The sequence below is a fragment of the Talpa europaea genome (assembly GCF_964194135.1).
Source record: "Talpa europaea genome assembly, chromosome: 9".
Classification (NCBI taxonomy): domain Eukaryota; kingdom Metazoa; phylum Chordata; class Mammalia; order Eulipotyphla; family Talpidae; genus Talpa; species Talpa europaea.
In genome coordinates, this window is record NC_140076.1 from 97,928,314 (window position 1) to 97,945,940 (window position 17,627).

The 17,627-nt window shown below is 33.6% G+C and overlaps 1 protein-coding gene across 4 annotated transcripts in view; it reads left to right on the plus strand.

Moving 5' to 3' along the window:
- The window catches only part of PTBP2 (polypyrimidine tract binding protein 2), a gene marked incomplete at its 3' end in the record, with an annotated part of 73,248 nt that overhangs the window by 20,989 nt on the left and 34,632 nt on the right, over positions 1 to 17,627 (plus strand). For all 4 annotated transcript variants that reach the window (XM_084243258.1, XM_084243259.1, XM_084243256.1 and 1 more), the window contains exons 2-3: positions 3,128 to 3,194; positions 16,962 to 17,134. In XM_084243258.1, coding sequence (XP_084099384.1) covers positions 3,173 to 3,194; positions 16,962 to 17,134 — 195 coding nt within the window. In that variant the 5' untranslated portion in view covers positions 3,128 to 3,172. The remainder of the gene's footprint in view (positions 1 to 3,127; positions 3,195 to 16,961; positions 17,135 to 17,627) is intronic.

Below are 17,627 nucleotides of genomic sequence, written 5' to 3' on the forward strand. Positions count from 1 at the left end.
GTTATTTACACTACTTGTGTACTCATCCTTCTGTTCTCTATTTTTCCACTTCTTTCTTTCTTTGACATATAGATTGCATATTCCTACATTAGTGTTTTCCCTTTTTTTCTTTTTTTTGGATGGGATTCTAGTTTTTTGTGAAGTGGACGTTAGTATTAGAATGAAAAGCTTCTATGTTCAGACTTACAGGATTATCAATGCCCATCTTAATACTTCTTAAAACTGAATCAAAGATCATTTAACATTTCTCAGATGAATTAAATATTCTTAAAGATTCCTATTCTGAGCTTAAGTACTACTAGTTTAATTTGTTTTAAGAACCATTACTGAAAAACAGGCATAAATCACTAATAAAATAATTCAATTTTATATCTTAAACAGTTATTCTGAGAGACTTAAGCTGTTCCATTAGTCAACATGGCAGTGTTAACATCATTATTGATTAGAATCATTTCTTTTGGGTATAGTGGTAAACTTTTTATTCAGTGGAAAGATAGGCATAATTGCTTATTTGTTTTAAAAAGGTAAATTTCTAATAAAAACATTCAGTTATTTTTATAAAGATTTTTCATATCAACCAGTTTACTTTGATAAAAGAAATTCTTCTCAAAAAATCTCAAAATTGCAAATAATTTTATATTAATTCTTCTGACTCAGTTATAAAGACTGTTAAACCTACTCTTAGCAGGTATAATCATTTGAGCCCCCCCCCAAAAAAAAAAAAAAAACTAGAAGTAGGAAAGGTTTTAAAACATTAGCAAGACTTTGCCATTTGCCATTCATAAAGATGAATTGTAGGAGAGAAGAGAGTGCCTTGCAAACATACCATGCATCTGAATTGTGTCTTCCTTTTCATAGTTAGGTAAACCTAAGGTTCCCTAGAGAATTGTGAATTGTGAATTCACTAGACTGGAAGGATCTTTTGAGACACAAGTAAACATATAAAGAATGAATTGTTAAATATATATATTTGAAAAGAGGTGAATATACTTTTGAAATCTGGAAGAGTTAAAGTGTTTTTGTTTGTTTGAGAACTTGGTTGTTAATAATTACCAATCACATATTTAGTAAGCACTTATCTATAGACTCTGTGCTGCATGGCTCACAGTTGGGAACATTATAGTAAATACTTCTGATGTGGGCCTGGCACTTTCATGGTATTTTCTAGCCCATGTGTTACCATGATTAATCCTAAGGACTGTGATTTAGATGTTAACCATTTTTTATACTGAGTAAGTTAAGACTTAGAATAGTTAAGTAATGAAAAAGTTACATAACTAGTAGATGGAAACTGAATTGCAGAGCCTGTATTACATACTTCTCATAAAAACAAACTGCTGCCATCACAGCAACACATTAAAAAAGAGAAATCACATGACATATCAATAGAAGCAAAAAAAAAAAAAAAACCGTTTGACAGAGTACAATAAGTATTCATGATAAAAGAGCTCAGTAAACTAGAAAAAGAGTGGCACTTCTGGAACTTGATAAAGACTACCTACCAAAAAACTACAGCTAGCATCACATTTAATTGTGAGAAATTTCAAGTGTCTTACTAAGATCAGCTGTGAGGTAAGGATGTCCCCTCTCATTACTTCTTTTCAACATCCTAGTGGAAAACCTCGCTAATGCAATAGGACAAGAAAAGGAATAAAAGGATATACAGATTGATAAGTAAGACACAAAATTGGTGTTCACAAAGGACATGATAGTGCATGTAGAAAATTGGATATAATTGAACAGAAAATCTCCTGGAAGTACTGTGGTGATCGTTTTAAAGTTAGAGGATATAAGATTGATAGACAAAAATGAGTTCCTTTCCTATATACCAAAGATAAGAAAGTACAATTTGAAATTTAAATCAGTAGCATTTACATTAACATCTCTCCTCCCAAAATGAATTTTTGAGGTGTAAATCTAACAATATGTACAAGATCTGTGTGAGGCAAACTATTAGATTTGAAAGAAATGAAGAAACATACTATGTACAGTCCAGTACTAAAAACTTAATATCATCAAGATGTCAGTTTTTCCCAACTGGGTCTATAGATTCAGTGCAGTTCTTTTCACAATCCTAGTAAGACCAAAATGATTCATCAAGAGACAAAAGACCTAGAGTAACCATTACAATATTGAGGGAGAAAAATGAAGTTGGAGAACTGATGCTGGCCAACTGAAAGACTGTGAAAGTATACTAATTAAGTCAGTGTTGAATTGGTGAAAAGAATAGACAAATAGAATCAAGATCCCAGAACAGAGGCCCATAGTCCACTTTTTTTTTTTTTTTTTTTTTTTTGACAAAGGAACAAGGGAATGCTATGGAGCAAAGATAGTCTATTCATTAGATGCTGTTGGAATAATTTACCATCACCTGCAGAAAATGAATCAGTGAATTACAGCATTCACAAAAACTTAACTCAAAATAAATCCATAGCTCTAAGTGTAAAATGCAAAACTCTGTTAAAACTCTTATAAAATAACAGATGACTTTGGACATAATGTTACGTTTTTAGATACACTAGAGACACAGTCCTTGACAGAAATAATTGATAAGCCAGACTTCATTAAAAACTTCTGGCTGTGAAAGACTATATGAAGAGAAGACAAGCCATAGAGTGGGAGAAAATATTTGCAAGAGATAGTGATAAAGGACTGTTACCCAAAAATATAAGAACTTTAATTTAATTCATTGATGATAATGAGTAGTCCAGGTCACCAGTATGAAGTTCTAGTTTTTTAGAGACCTGAGCTATCTGCACTTACAAAGGATTTTGAAGATGGAGAATTCACAGAATGTTTTTGGAAAATGTTCAGCTGCCATGGCATACTTTGTTTATAAAATATTGAGTTCTTCAAAGCTTTTGATTACTTAAGCTTAATCATTTTTCCTATTTTGGATTTTGGTAAAAGAAAGGAAACACTGTTGACTATGGAAAAGGGAAGAGATTAAGAGTGGAGTTAATTTTTTTATTTTAGGAACTAAAAGTCTTAACTATTTCCAATAGTGTAGCACTTGACATTTACTTTTTAGTGACTATTTGACAAGTTACAGATAAGTGAAATGCTTTCAGGTTAATATTTAAAAATTTTAAAATGTCTTAATGCTCATTTGTTTTGTTTTTTATAGAGAGGATCTGACGAACTACTCTCAGGCAGTGTTCCAAACTCTAATATGAGCAGCATGGTGGTTACAGGTAGGTATTACTCTTAATAGTCTGTCATAATTTACCATTTTATGGGAAAGATGGTAAAACTAAAATTTAGTGTCTTTTACTGGAATGGTATTTTAAGTTGAAAACATTTTAGAGAAATCAAAGTAAAGTCCTGAAATTGGTGACTTAGATAGGTAACTAAGTTTGTTTTTTAAATTAGAAAAATACCTTTTCTTTCAGTTTTAAGTTTCCTCACTTTTACCCTTTTTATAAAAACTTTTGTTTTTAGTTTTTATGTTTAGCAGATTAAAGTATTTGTTTATCACACTGAAGCCAAATAGTAAATATGAACCAAAAAAAAATTCAGCAGTGTGCTTGTTTTCAACCTTTTTGATGTAACAATATTTTAAATACTTTGAATTAAAAATTGCTCTATGTTATCTGCATGGTAATTGAATATGGTTTAATATTCATAGTGTTTTTTTCCCTTAAATTATATATATCTAAGTAAATATTGTTAATTGTTTGAAATGTTTGCCTGTAAACAAATTTAGACTAAATTTTAGATACTAGTTTTGTGATTGATGAACCAAAACTTGAAATGATGATGATGATGATTGAATTATCTTACTTTCATATCCTTAAATTTTACATTATTTACCTAAAGTCAAACTTCTTTTTTAAAAAAACTCCTTCCTGAATTGCTTCTCTGAGGATTGAATTATATTGGCAATAAAAGCATAGTAAAAGACTAAATGCATTTTTATTTCCTTCAGGTAGCCATTGAGATTGTGTATATGTACAGCTTAGTGCACACATACACATCCCTTGCAGTTTAGTTAGGTAAAAATCATAATGAAGTACTTATCAAATATAATAATAATGATCTACAGATGAATTTGTCAGCATGATCACAAAGCAAAATCAATAGTCTCTTACTTTGATGGTGAAGATACCATGTGCCAAATAATTAAACAAATGGGCTTGAATGTCTGTATATCTGCTTTGCTATTTTCAGTTAAAAAAATACATGTAATGATTGATAATGAAAATATTTTAAAACTCAGTGTGTGGGCCTGTGACAGAGTAAGTGGTAGCAGCCTTTCCTCTCTGTTCCCATCTCTTCCCAAAAGCAAAAAAAACTATAAAACTGAGTAAAATGTGAGACAACTGTTCTCTGGAATTGATGAGCAGGCAGTGTAAGTATAAGATCATGATCCTTGAAGGAAGGGAAACACATATAGTGAGTCTGATGATCACTTTAGTTCTCTGCCTTGGAGTATCCTATTATAATATAGGGAAGTGAGGCTCAAGCAGAATGAAAGTCTTTGTAGGCTGAAGAGACTGAGATTTGAATTTAAAACTGCTTAGAATTTGGGATTTGTGGTAAATGATTCTGACAAAATATATTGCCAAGGGGTTTGTGCATAGGGTTGGGGACAGAATTCACTATAAGGATTCACTTCATTCAGAATTTTGAGTAATGTGTGGGTTGCATGTGTGCAGGTTGAGACTGCACGGTTTATCAGAAGTGAACTGCTCAGAGCTGTTACAGTGATTTCAAAGCAGTGCTTGGAGGTATTGAAGTTTTGGAACGGCTGAATGTAGGCAGTTTGTACAGTACCCCAACCATTGAACTTAGACTGTAGAAATTCAGGTCTTAAGAGAAAAGACTCACAAACTATCATATGTCCCATTCATAAGACTAAGATAGTGAGGTAGACTAGCCTTCCAAGAGATGAGGATTCATCAGTAATTATTTGCCTAAACAAACCCCCTAAAGAAGACAATATGTTCAGTCTTAGAGCTGTTATCCACAATAACTCTGCTTGTCATAAAAATTATAAGACATCTGAAAAATACAATACTTCAAATGAAAAATTCATTTGTTGGGACTAACAACAAACTGGAAACACTAGAAGAAAGGTGAGTGAATTTGAATACAGATGAATAAAAAACTGTCAGTTTTATCAGAGAAAATTTTTTGATACAGTCAGAACAATCTCATATATGTAGAATTGGGGCTCCAAAGAGGGAGTAAAGAGAACATGAAAAATATTTAATTAGATATTTAAATATATCTGTATTTAAATATATATATTTAAATATAGCTGTAATATTTTGAAAGTAATTTTTTTTTTCTCTGAACAACACTAAACCATTAAACCATATTGTAAACTGTTATGTTGTCATCCAGGCTTTGTTTATTTAGAGCAAGGCAGAGTAGATTTAGCATCATTTCTAAGGGTGCTAGGATTTTTGAAATGGCAAAGAATCAATTGGATTTTACCAAAAGTCACCAGCTTTATCAGCTCCTCACAAGAGAGTCAGCTTGTTCTTTGAAGTTGGACATTGCGTTCTCTTCTCTAGCAATGAAAATCCTAAAGACATCTTTCCATAAGGTTGTTTCACCTGCATTGAAAATCTTTTTAGTGGTTCCACTTCAGCTGGATATCTAGATCACTATTAGCACTTGCTTTTTCACTTTGTACTTTTATGCTATGAATATGAATTTTTCCCCTCAAACCTTGTGAACTAACCTCTGCTGGCCTTAAACTTTTTTTGAACCTTCTTCAAGGGCTCTCTGAACCTTTATAGATTGAAGAGAGTTAGGGCCTTGGTGCTGGATTAGGTTTTGGCTTAGGCAATGTGTTTTGACTGGTTTGATCTTCTGTCCAGGCTACTAAAACACTAGAGTAGCACTTTTAATTTTCTTTAAGAACTTGCCCTTTATGTTTACATTTTGGAGCTTTTGGCCTCTCTTGGCTTTCATGCCTTACTAAGTTTAATCATTTTTAACTTTGATTTAAAGTAAGATACATGTGACTCTTCCTTTCACTTGAACACTTAGAAGTCATTTTGGGGTTACTAACTGGCCTAATTTTGATTATGTTGTATCTCAGGAAATAGGAAAGCCTGAAGGAGAAAGGAGAGAGATGTGGAACAGTTGATTGGTGGGGCAATCAGAACACACAGTGAAGTTATTAAGTTGGCTGTCTTATGTGAGTGCTATTAGTAGTGCTTCAGAATAAATATAGACATATCAAAGACCACTGATAACAGATCACCATGATACATAGAATAATAATGGGCCTCCCTGGTGGCACAGAGGTTAAAGACACAGCACTATCAAGTGATTGCCAGTTACTGCAGCATGAGTTTGATCCCTGACCAGGGAGCTGACCCACATAGTGCAATAGATCTCTGTCAGCAGACCTCTCCGAGTCTCACCCGCTGCTCCCCTCAGGAGTATATTTCACTAGATCTAGCTGTTTTACTTCCCACTCTGTTTCTGGTGAATCTTCTCACCCCAACAGCTGCCCTATACCCCAGTTCTTGTATGCATAAATAAATCTTTTTAAAAAATAATGAAAATATATGAAAAATTTTGAGAATTACCAAATTGTGATCAAAAGACACTTTCAAGTGAGCATATGTTGTTAGAAAAATGGATTGCTACGAAGTTCAATTTGTAAGAAATGTAGTATTAGCAAAGTGTTAAAAGAAAGCACTATAAAATGAGGTATGTCTGATTTGGTAGTTACTTGGAGTTTGGGAGTGAGGAAGAACAAGCGGGGAGAGGCTGCTAAAGAGAATTTGGGAGCAGTCGCTGTGAATACTGTGTTTTGGTGAAGGGTGCACTCATGTGTACAGTTGTGTTGCTTAATGGGGATTTGTGCTATGAAATGCATTGTTAGGTGTTGTGCAAATGTCATGGTGTGTAATTACACAAATCTGGATGCTGTAGCTTACACATGTAGACTATATGGTATAATTTGTTAGGACCACTGTTGTATATGGTTTGTTGCTGACTAAAATATTTATATGATTGTATGTCAGATTGTATGCTTAATACCTAAGCAGTTTGTTGCATGTGAATTTTGCTTCAGAAGTCTTTTGAAAAAGAAAATCTTAGAGGAATTGCAGTGTAATACCATCCAGTATTAACAGTGCAAGAAGTAAAAAAGAAAACAAAAACATTGATAATTAGAAATAACTAGCTAGGTATTAAATAGAATCATAAATCTATAAATGTAAACTGGCTGAACTAAATCCAGTGACCGCAAGCTGTTTGAGACCATTGAACACTTGGAGTGTAACTATTCATAATTGAAATGTATACGGGATATGTGTGTTCGTATGTGTGTGTTTTAAAGACATAGTTGTAAAATTAATTCTTTGTACTTTTTGAGATGGTTACTAGAATATTTAAAATTACATGACTTGCATACATTTCTTTTGTGTAGTTCTAAGCAGTTCAATTAAAAGGCGAAGATTAGCCTGGGTTAAAAAGTAGAACCTAAAACTACGTGTCTAGTAGAGTCAGGTTGATCCACAGATAAGACACAGGTTGAAAATAAAAAGGATGGAAAATGATCCATGTGAACAGGCATGAGAAACTTGATGTGATTTTCTTAACATCAGTCAGTTGAATTCAAGAGAAGGAATATTACTAGATAAAAAAAGCTTATTTTATAGTTGTGAAAGGGTCAGCATATCAGAAAATGTAACTTTCCTTCAGTTGTATGCTAGTAATAACTTCAGGTACATAAAAAAATACTAAAGACAAATAATATAATTGTCGGATATTTTAAAATCCCTTATAGTAATTGTTAGGACAGTTAGATCTTTCAAAAACATAGCGAGGGGTCCTCCTCGGTGGCACAGTGGTTGAGCGCTGGGTTGCAAAGCTGCCCGCGGCCTTTGCGGCGCTGGTTCGATCCCCGGCTGCTCCCCGGCCACTGGAGGAGGGTCCCACATGGCGTGCAGACCTCTCCTACCGCCCGCTGCTCCCCTCAGCAGTGTACTTCGGTCTTTCTGCCTGCTCTGCTCCCCGCTCTGGCTCTGGTGAATTCTCTCACCTTCCCACGCTTCTGACTGTACCCAGTGCATGTATAAACAAAACCAAACAAATAAATAAATAAAACATGCCTCTATTAAAAAAAAAAAGCGAGGATTTGAACAATGTTATCAATCAGTTTATCTTAACTCACATATATGAAACTACATCAGTAGGATTGTTTTTCATATGTACATGGAATATTCACCATGATAGAGGCCATATGTTAGAAAATAAAGGCACTCAGTATATTTCAAGTAATTAAAAACTCATGTTATCTGCTTATAGTGTAATCTAATTAAGAAATCAAAAAAGTAAGCAGTCTAGGAAATTACCAAGTATTTGGAAATTGAATTGCACAATTCTGAAAAAACATGAATCAAAAAGATATATTTCATTTAATTTTTCTTAATTAAATGAAAGTGCAAATATGTCAGAATTTGTTGATTGCAACCTAAGACATGTGTTAGGGAAAAATGTTTGTACCTATATTTAAAAAAGAAAGGTTTAAAGCTTCCAAAGATATTGATCAAGTAAAGAATGAAAGAAAGAAAAAAAATTACTAATATTTAGAGTGAAACTGTAGCCATCACTATTATTGCTCATACATAATATAATAGGAAAATAAAGCAACATTACAAACACTGATAATGCCAATAAATTCAACAGCTTAGGTGAAATAGAAAAATTGTTTCACATGAAACTGACAGCTTACTGTATGATACAGGTCAGATATCAGTATTTCTATATATATAATATCTTTCCACAATGATTACTGCAGGCATAGGTGGTTTTACTCAGACATGGGTGAATTTTTTTTTAAACTTCAGAATAAGAAAAAAATAGCCATGTTCAGTATACATTTTTAGAAACTGGAAAGGAGTTACTCATTTATTTTATGAAACTGCTATAACTGACACCAAATCTAACAAAGATAACATCAAAAAATCAAGATTTCAGACTATTGTTTCTTAACATAAATGTAGGTATTGTTAAAATACTAATGAATCACATCTTGGAGTATGTATATATGAAAGACTCATTTCCAGGATTGTAAGGTTTAACACTTGAAAATTAACTCATTGTAACATCCCAGTAATGGTTTAGAAGCAGAAAAAGCAGTTGACAAAAATCACCGCATCTGTTCATGATAAAAATCTTTCAGAAAAGGGCCTCCCCGGTGGCACAGCGGTTGAGCACTGGGTTGCAAAGCTGCCCACAGCCTCTGCAGCGCCGGTTCGCTCCCCAGCTGCTCCCCGGCCACTGGAGGAGGGTCCTGCATGGCGCGCAGACCTCTCCTGCCACCCGCTGCTCCCCTCAGCAGTGTACTTTGGTCCTTCTGCCTGCTCTGCTCCCTGCTCTGGCACTGGTGAATTCTCTCACCCTCCCGCGCTCCTGACTGTACCCAGTGCTTATATAAATAAATAAATAAATAGATAAATAGATAAATAGATAAATAGATAGATAGATCTTTAAAAAAAATCTTTCAGAAAAACTATGCAAAGAGAAGGGAACTTGCACAAGGTAGGTAGGGAGCATCTACTTAGAACTTACAAAAGAATCCATTCTTAATGATGAGATACAGAATGCATTCTCCTGATAAACAGGAATAAAGTCAGGTGTATCTTTTCAAAGGCTTTCCAGCTTTTTTGTGTACATTATAAGGAAGTAAAATAAATAAAAGCTATAAGGATGGAGGAAAAGGCAAAGCTGTTATTTAAACTTGACATGATTTTCAAAATAGAAAACCCAAAGGAATCTGCAAATTTGTGGCAGAACTAATGAGTAAATTTAGAATGGTTACAGGGATTCAAGTTCAAAATATAATAATAGGTATTTTCTGCTATTATTAGCAGATCATTTCAAGATGGACTTTTAAAAAAATCTACCTATAACATGAGACAAAATAGGAAAAGTTTAACCAAAAAAGGCAAGACATTTACACCAATAACTACAAACATGGTAAAGAGAAATTGAAGATCTAAAATAGAGAGCTATACCACATTCATGAATTACAGGGTACAATATATTGAGAGGCCATTTTCCCTCAAGTTGGGATACATTGAATCATTCAAGTCCTACAGACTTGTCAATTGAAGTTCAAATTTAATTCTAAAATTCATGTGGAAATGTGAAAGACCTAGAATAATAAATGCTCATCATTACTTATCAGGGAAATGCAAATCAAAACCACAGTGAGATGCCACCTCATTGCTTGAAATGACCTATCTCAAAAAGACCAGAAACAAGTGTTGATGAGGATGTGGAAAAATGGAAACCTTGTACGCTGTTGATGGCAGTGCAGACTGGCCCAGACCCTATGGAAAACAATATGGCGATTTCTCAAATTATTAAAAACAGATCTACCTTATGATGCAGCAATTCCACCCTTAGGTATTTACTTGAAGAATGCAAGAACATTAAGGAATTTGAAGGAATATATGCACTCCTGTGTTCAGTGATATACTGTTTACAACAACCAAGTTATGTAAGCAGCCTTATGTGCCCAAGGAAAGATTAGTGGATTAAGATATAGTGTACTCTGTGGACTCTGACTTAGTGTGCAGTGATATGGCCAAATGCACCAAAAAATTGGGATTGTCAGTAAATACGGTACCCATCAAGGTGCATCCCTTAGGAAAATGGTGAAGAAAATTGAAACCAGCCAACACAACTTTTTACTACTTTTGTGGCAAACCAAGATGAAGAAATGAGCTGTGAGTATCTGGCACTATGGTTTCTGCATTAAAACAGTAGCTAGTGGTGGTGTCTGTATCACCACTTCTTAAAGGAATTGAAAAACTAGTAGGACCACAATTTGAAACATTGCTAGCTTATAATAAATTGGTGAATTTATGTAAGAGAAATTGATTTGTTAATTTTGTTAATTCTTCTTAAAATAGATTTGGAAATTGAAATCCTGATTTTTACTGAATAAAAGATAAAGTATATATGTACAGTGGAATAATACTCAGCTCTAAAAAAAGGATGAACACATGCCATGTGTGACAGCATGGTTGGAGCTGGAGGGGATTATGCTAAGCAGAATAGGCCAGAAGGAGAAAGACAAGTACTAGATGGTTTCACTCATATCAGAGTCTGTCACATAACACCAAACCAAAAACAAACTCTAGAAATCTTTTTGTACAACTGAAGTTACCAGAGGGGAGGGTAGAGAGTAAAGGAAGTAAGGTGCACAGTGGGCTGTGGTAGAGGACTATGAATGTCATGGTGATGGGTGTAGTGAGGTAGCATATATCTGAAGATGTAAGATCCTGTTTCTGAAACGTATACAGTCAATGTTAACATAATTAAAAATTAAAAACACACACCAAAAAGACCTAGAATAACTAAAACCATTTTGAAAAAGAAAAAAAAAAGTTGGGTACTCACTGAGGTCAGGATAAACTGTAAACTTGTAATCAGATCAGTTTAGTATTAGTATGGTTTGTGTCACAGAATAGTGTTCAGAAATATACTCATAGTTAAGGTCACACAATCATTTACACAGGTACTGGTAGTCATTCAAAGGGGAAAGAGAAATCTTTTTAACAATTGGTGCTGATCAGTCAAATACACATATAAAAAAGAAAAGCCCCCCAAAATCATTTTTAAGTGTTTATGTTGAACAGAAAAATGAGATGAATTATATACTTAAAGCAAAAAATTAAATGTATAAAGCTTTTAAGGAGTACTCTCAAACTTAGGGTGAATGAAAGTTTCTGAGAGAAGACAAAAACCACTAAGCATAAATAATTCATAAACTAGACTCCACCTAAATGAAAAACTTCTCATCGAAAGATGTTAAGACAATGAAAATGGAAGGCTCAGATGAGGAGAAAATAAATTCACATATCGGTATATATCTCTGACAAAGGATTTGTATCAAGTGTACAAAGGTTTCTTCCACATCAATAATTAGAAAAAAAAATCTACTTTTTTAAATAGAAAGTACATGAATGGCTAATCAACATTTGTAAAGATTCATTAGTCATCAGGAAAATGCAAGTTATAGCCAGTATGAAATACTGCTTCACAACAGTCTGAATCTAGGCTAATTAAGATTTGCAACACCAAATATTAGTAAGGGTGTGGAGCAACTGAAAACTATTCATCATTTCTGCTGATATTGTAAAAATAGTTGGGGAACTCGCTGATAATTTCTTACAGAGTTAAACATGACTCTACCTGTGACCCAATATTCTACTTTTAGGTTTTTATTCCTTTAAAACATGTTAACTACAAGACTTGTACAATGTATGTATTAAAAGCTTTATTCATAATGGTCTTAAATATGATATAACCCTAATATCTATCAACAGGAAAATGAATCAGATTGTGGTTTAATTTTACAGTGTAGTACTACTAATTAATAAAAGTGATTATTAATACATGTAACAACATGAGTGAATATTTTTAACATTACCATATGAAGCAATAGAAGCCAGACAAAGAGTACATACTATGTGATTCCATTCTTATAAAGTCAAAAAGGAGATAATTTTTAGTATAGAGATTAAACTAATGGTTACTGTGAGTGTTAGGGATTTAAAGAAATGAAGTACAAAGAGATTTTCTGGGGCAATGGACATGTTCTTTATCAGTAAAGTTGTAAAGCAAATACAAAGTTTGAAACAGACTATTTCTGGGAACTGTGAACTATTTATGGTTTTCATTTGTTGGGATATAAAATAAGGGAAATGACTAAAGGTGAAGCTTGATGGGCAGAGTTCAAAATACAGGATTTGATATGTTAATATGGTTGGACTTAACCAGATTTTACACTTTAGAAAGGATTTTTGTGGGGGGCGAGGGAAATAAACATTGCACTTAGGGAGTACAGTTAAAAACTTAGCAGTAATCTATTGAAAATATTGAGGATCTGAATTTTAGTGTTTTAAAGTAGAAAATGGAGGAAATATGTTAACGTATAAGTTTTGAGTTATTTGGAAGAGTACTGGTTCAGGAGCATTACTTGGATTTTGGTTTAGAACTACTGGGTTGATAGATAATATTCTCATTAAAAAATTGGAAAAGGAGATGTGTTTTTGGCAAAAATCTGTCACTGTTGTTTTTTTTTTTTTTTTTTAAAGATTTACTTATTTATGCATACAAAAACTGGGGTACAGGCCAGAGGTGTGGAGCAGGGTGAGAGGATTCACCAGAGACAGTGGGGAACAGAACAGGCAGATCACCTGAAATACACTGCTGAGGGAAGCAGCAGGGCCAGTCAGAAGAGGCCTGCTGCACCATTTGGGTAGCTTCCTGGCCCCAGGAGTGAACTCCTGCTGCAGTGGCTGTGGATAGCTTCATAGGTTGCATCTTAACCCCTTGCGCCACCAGGGAGGCCCTGTCACTGTTTGTTTGTTTGAATTTTACTATTTTTTTACATTTTTTAAAGATTTTTTTACATCATTGTTCATTTTTAGACAATATTTGCTTCTCCCTGCCCACCCCATAGAATTTCAAGTTTGTTTTGGATTGATAACTTCTTGCACTTTATGACTAAAGAATGAATCTGGGCTTTTTATAATAATGGAAATTCCTTAAATTCTTGTGTTAAAATAAGTTATAAGCACTCAATTTGTTTCATCTTTATAAAAAGAGGAAACACTGAGTTTCAGGATTTTTTTTTTCCAACGAAGATAAGAGTCTGTGTTCTAACAGACCTCCCCCCCAATTGAAATATTGTTAATTTTAAGAGCAAATGACATAAAAAGAACGTTAAGCTGCTGCTTATATTTGCCTGAACAAAAAACCATTGTTGTCTGTATGTCTCAAAAAGTCACTTCACAAAGACACTTTTATAGTTATTAAATACAAAACAGGATTTCATTTTTATATTCCAACCTTATTCAAATGTTACTTTCAGTGGAGTTACTTACTATTGAATTCAGTATCTGGCAGCATTTTTCTCCGCAGCTGTTCCCTTATTTGGCCAAACTTTCATTCTCTTTATCTATTTCTTGTGCCCAAGTTAGAAAAAAAAAGTTTTACAAGTGAGAAAAGGTAGTGTTGTTAGAAATTTGATCTTGGTTAATACCTGATAAATCAATGCAATAGGACTTTTGATAAATTTGTCCTTTCAGAAATAAAAGTACAGTAGTTTAGAAACACAATTTGCCCAGGGGCCTCGGGGTTAAGTTTCAGTGCTATGACTTTACCAGCATAAGTTTGATCCCCTGCCAGGGAGCTAACCCACATATGGCGCAGCAGACCTCTCCAGTCTGTGCCAACTGTTCCCCTCAGCAGTGTATCTTAGTAGATCTGCCTGTTCTGCTCCCCGTCTGTCTCTGGTGAATCTACTCCCCACACCTCTGGCCTACACCCTCGTTCTTGTATGTATGTATAAATAAATAAAAATAAATCTTAAAAAAAACACAACTTGCCTTGTTTTTGGATAGACTTTATTAAGAAATTTATAACTGTTTGGCAGTGAGGGAAAAGACTCGATAATTCTAAGATACAGTGTCTCTAATTTTGAGTCATATACATAAAGCTGTGGAAATTGGTTATCCCTTCACACAGGTATTCTTATTTCTGCCAGTGCTGCTGTTACTCCTTAATAGCAGGATTTATTAAAAAGTGTCACATTTTACTTGATGTGAAAAAACTTGAAATCATTCTGTAGATTCTGATACACATTACTCAGAACTCTGAGATTCTCATTTTAACTTTTTCATATAGACATTTTTGATTTGCTGTCATTTTATTTTATTCTTTGAGAGTGTATCAGCGCATTGCTTCAGAGTTTGAATATTTATGAAGGTTCTAACATGTCCTCTTGCATAGAGAGGTAGTGAGAGCCTTCTTCTAGTTAAGTCTAGCTTTCTTTCTCCAGCTCATACAAAACACACTTTTGGTAACTTGATTACACAACTACTTGGAAATGTAGAGAGTTGCTGCCAGCTTTTTCAGTAAATCAATGAAGATTTTTTTTATGTTGGTGACTCAGCATTAACTAGACAGCTAGCAGAGTAACAGAAGTATGATACGTCTATATATGCCTGCTTTTTTAGTTAACTTTTTTTTTGGAATTTCTGTTTTACCACATAGGAGTACAAAGAGTATAATAAGCACTCACTTTTTTTAGCTGAGGTTTTTGGTTCCCCCTCCCCTCAAAAACCAGCAGTTTACATTACAATAGCTTTTTAAAAGCTAACTAAAATTTCTTAGAATTGAAACTCCTTGTCAAATATGACAAGAACTTGCCAGCTATTCACTATTCCAGATTGAGTCCTAGGGATATTTCTGAGACTCTAAAATGTCTCATCTTTATACACAGAAACACACAGGTCTATTCCATTTTATAAATAATTTTAGGTATTGTACCCTCCACGAAACATTCAACACTACCTATAAACACTATAGGTAGTTTCAAGGAGTTTATTCTTAGAATTGAAACTCTTGTCATATTTTATAAGGGAATCTACCAGTGCTTTTGTAAATGCATGTATTTGAAAGACTTGGAGAATGAGAATTTTGTTGTCAGTTTCCCTGGGCCGATGAAGTATAAAGTTTTGAAATTTTGCCTGAGGTCGGTATGCATTTGAAGGTATAGAATTTTAAGTTATAGAATTAGAATAGTGTTGAACAAGTAGAACTATAATAATAGAGATTTATGGAATTAAACAAGAAAATGATTTTGAAACCCAGGTGCTGGAGTGTATGTATGAACAAGTTAAAGTTAGGGAACAAAAGCAGGTTGGGAAACTCCATTTAGTTCACATATTATCCCCTAGACATGTTTTTCAGATCATTTAATAAACTCACTGCCACACCACCCTCTTCTATGCCTCTGTTAAAGTCACTTTTAATCACTCACTCTGCTTTACTTTCTTCATAACACTTAACTATAAGAAATCACCTGTTCTTGGACTGGTTAATCCATTTCTTCTGCTAGATTGTGGGAGCGCATCGGGAATTTTGCTCATTTTGTTTGCTGCTGCCCCCCAGAACCTTAAAAAAAGGCACCAAATTCTTGATACTCTGTAACTGTTTAAAGAGTCACTGTGTGATAAATTTTGAAGACACTTAGACATTAAGATGATCTTAGAGTTTTACAGATATTAAATATGTATATTTTAGATATAGTGTTTATAGATAGTGTTGAATGTTTTGTGGAGGGTACAATATCTAAAATTACTTATAAAAAGGAATAGACCTGTGTGTTTCTGTGTATAAAAATGCAATATTTTAGAGTGTCAGAAATATCCTTAGGACTGAATCTGGAATAGTGAATAGCTGGCAAGTTCTTCAGTTTTAATTTTTGGTGAGGTGTTAGAATAGAGGCAGTTAACTAATTTGTTGATTAAAATATATCTGTGTACTTTAATTCAGGGTAATAGAGAATAAAGTAATCAGTGAGATAAATAGCCTACCTATTGATAGGTAGGTTAGGTGGGTAATATTAAGAAATGAGAAAAAGTGTTTTTTTTTTAATATTTAAGGAGTAGGTTTATGGGAAAAGGGATAGAAGAAAAAGGGACACTTGGAGAGACACAAGTGGGCAGAAAGAGCTGCCAGGAAAAGTATAGTACACAAGAATGTGGAATGGCTACATGGTCATTTTCACAGTTTACCATTTCTGATCCCCCTTTTTAGCACACTAATTTTTTTTTCAAGTTAAATAATTTATAAATTTAAAATTTTTACAAATCCAAATTTTTCCTTTTTGTATTTCTGTCTTTAATGAGATGATTAAATCAAAAGGTAATTGTGTCATTTAACTATTGGACACTTTCTTTATGACATTGCATTTTAATGTTTTTACTTATCATTTATTACTCTTAACATATACTATTCAGGGATGTGTTTATCCAGTATTAATCTTGTTGATAATTTCATTTAATAATAATTGATATTCTTTTGAAATCCTAAATTTTGAGTTTTTAGAAATTTAATTACATTCAGCTGTTTTTTCAGTTCGTTTTAAAATTTAGTTTGATCCTTTTTTTAATGTTTTTCAGCCAATGGTAATGATAGTAAAAAATTTAAAGGAGAAGATAAAATGGATGGTGCGCCTTCTCGTGTACTTCATATTCGAAAATTACCTGGTGAAGTGACAGAAACTGAAGTTATTGCTTTAGGCTTACCTTTTGGTAAGGTGACCAACATCCTTATGCTGAAAGGAAAAAATCAGGTATTCCTCTTTCAGGATTTATAAAATGTTAAGCTCTGAGCTCTCCAGCAAGTGTGAATTAGCTCTTGCCTAATAGAGGGATAGAATTTGTAGGTCAGTTTTCTGAAAGAACATAACAGAAGTCTTACTGTGATTTTTTTCCTGGTAACTGTGTGCAGGAAACTAATGCCGGGGAGTTAAAATGAATGAGTCACCATACTTTTCAAATCTTGCCTTTTGAACGTGCTTTAAGACTCTGATTGAACAATTGTTAAGAGATTGTGAAAAGTATCAGTGAAATTTTTTATTGTGGCCCTGCTCTTTGTAATATCAGAAATCATTGAGACACAAATTAGTAGCATCATATCCTTAGGATTATTGGAAAATGCCTGGTAGCATCAGGAGAAATTAGTCATTATTCCTAGCTATACTTTATAGAATTAGATGCACTAGTAGCAGTAGGGCCCAGGTATATTAAATAAGAAATTTTGTTTAAAATTTTTTAATAAATACC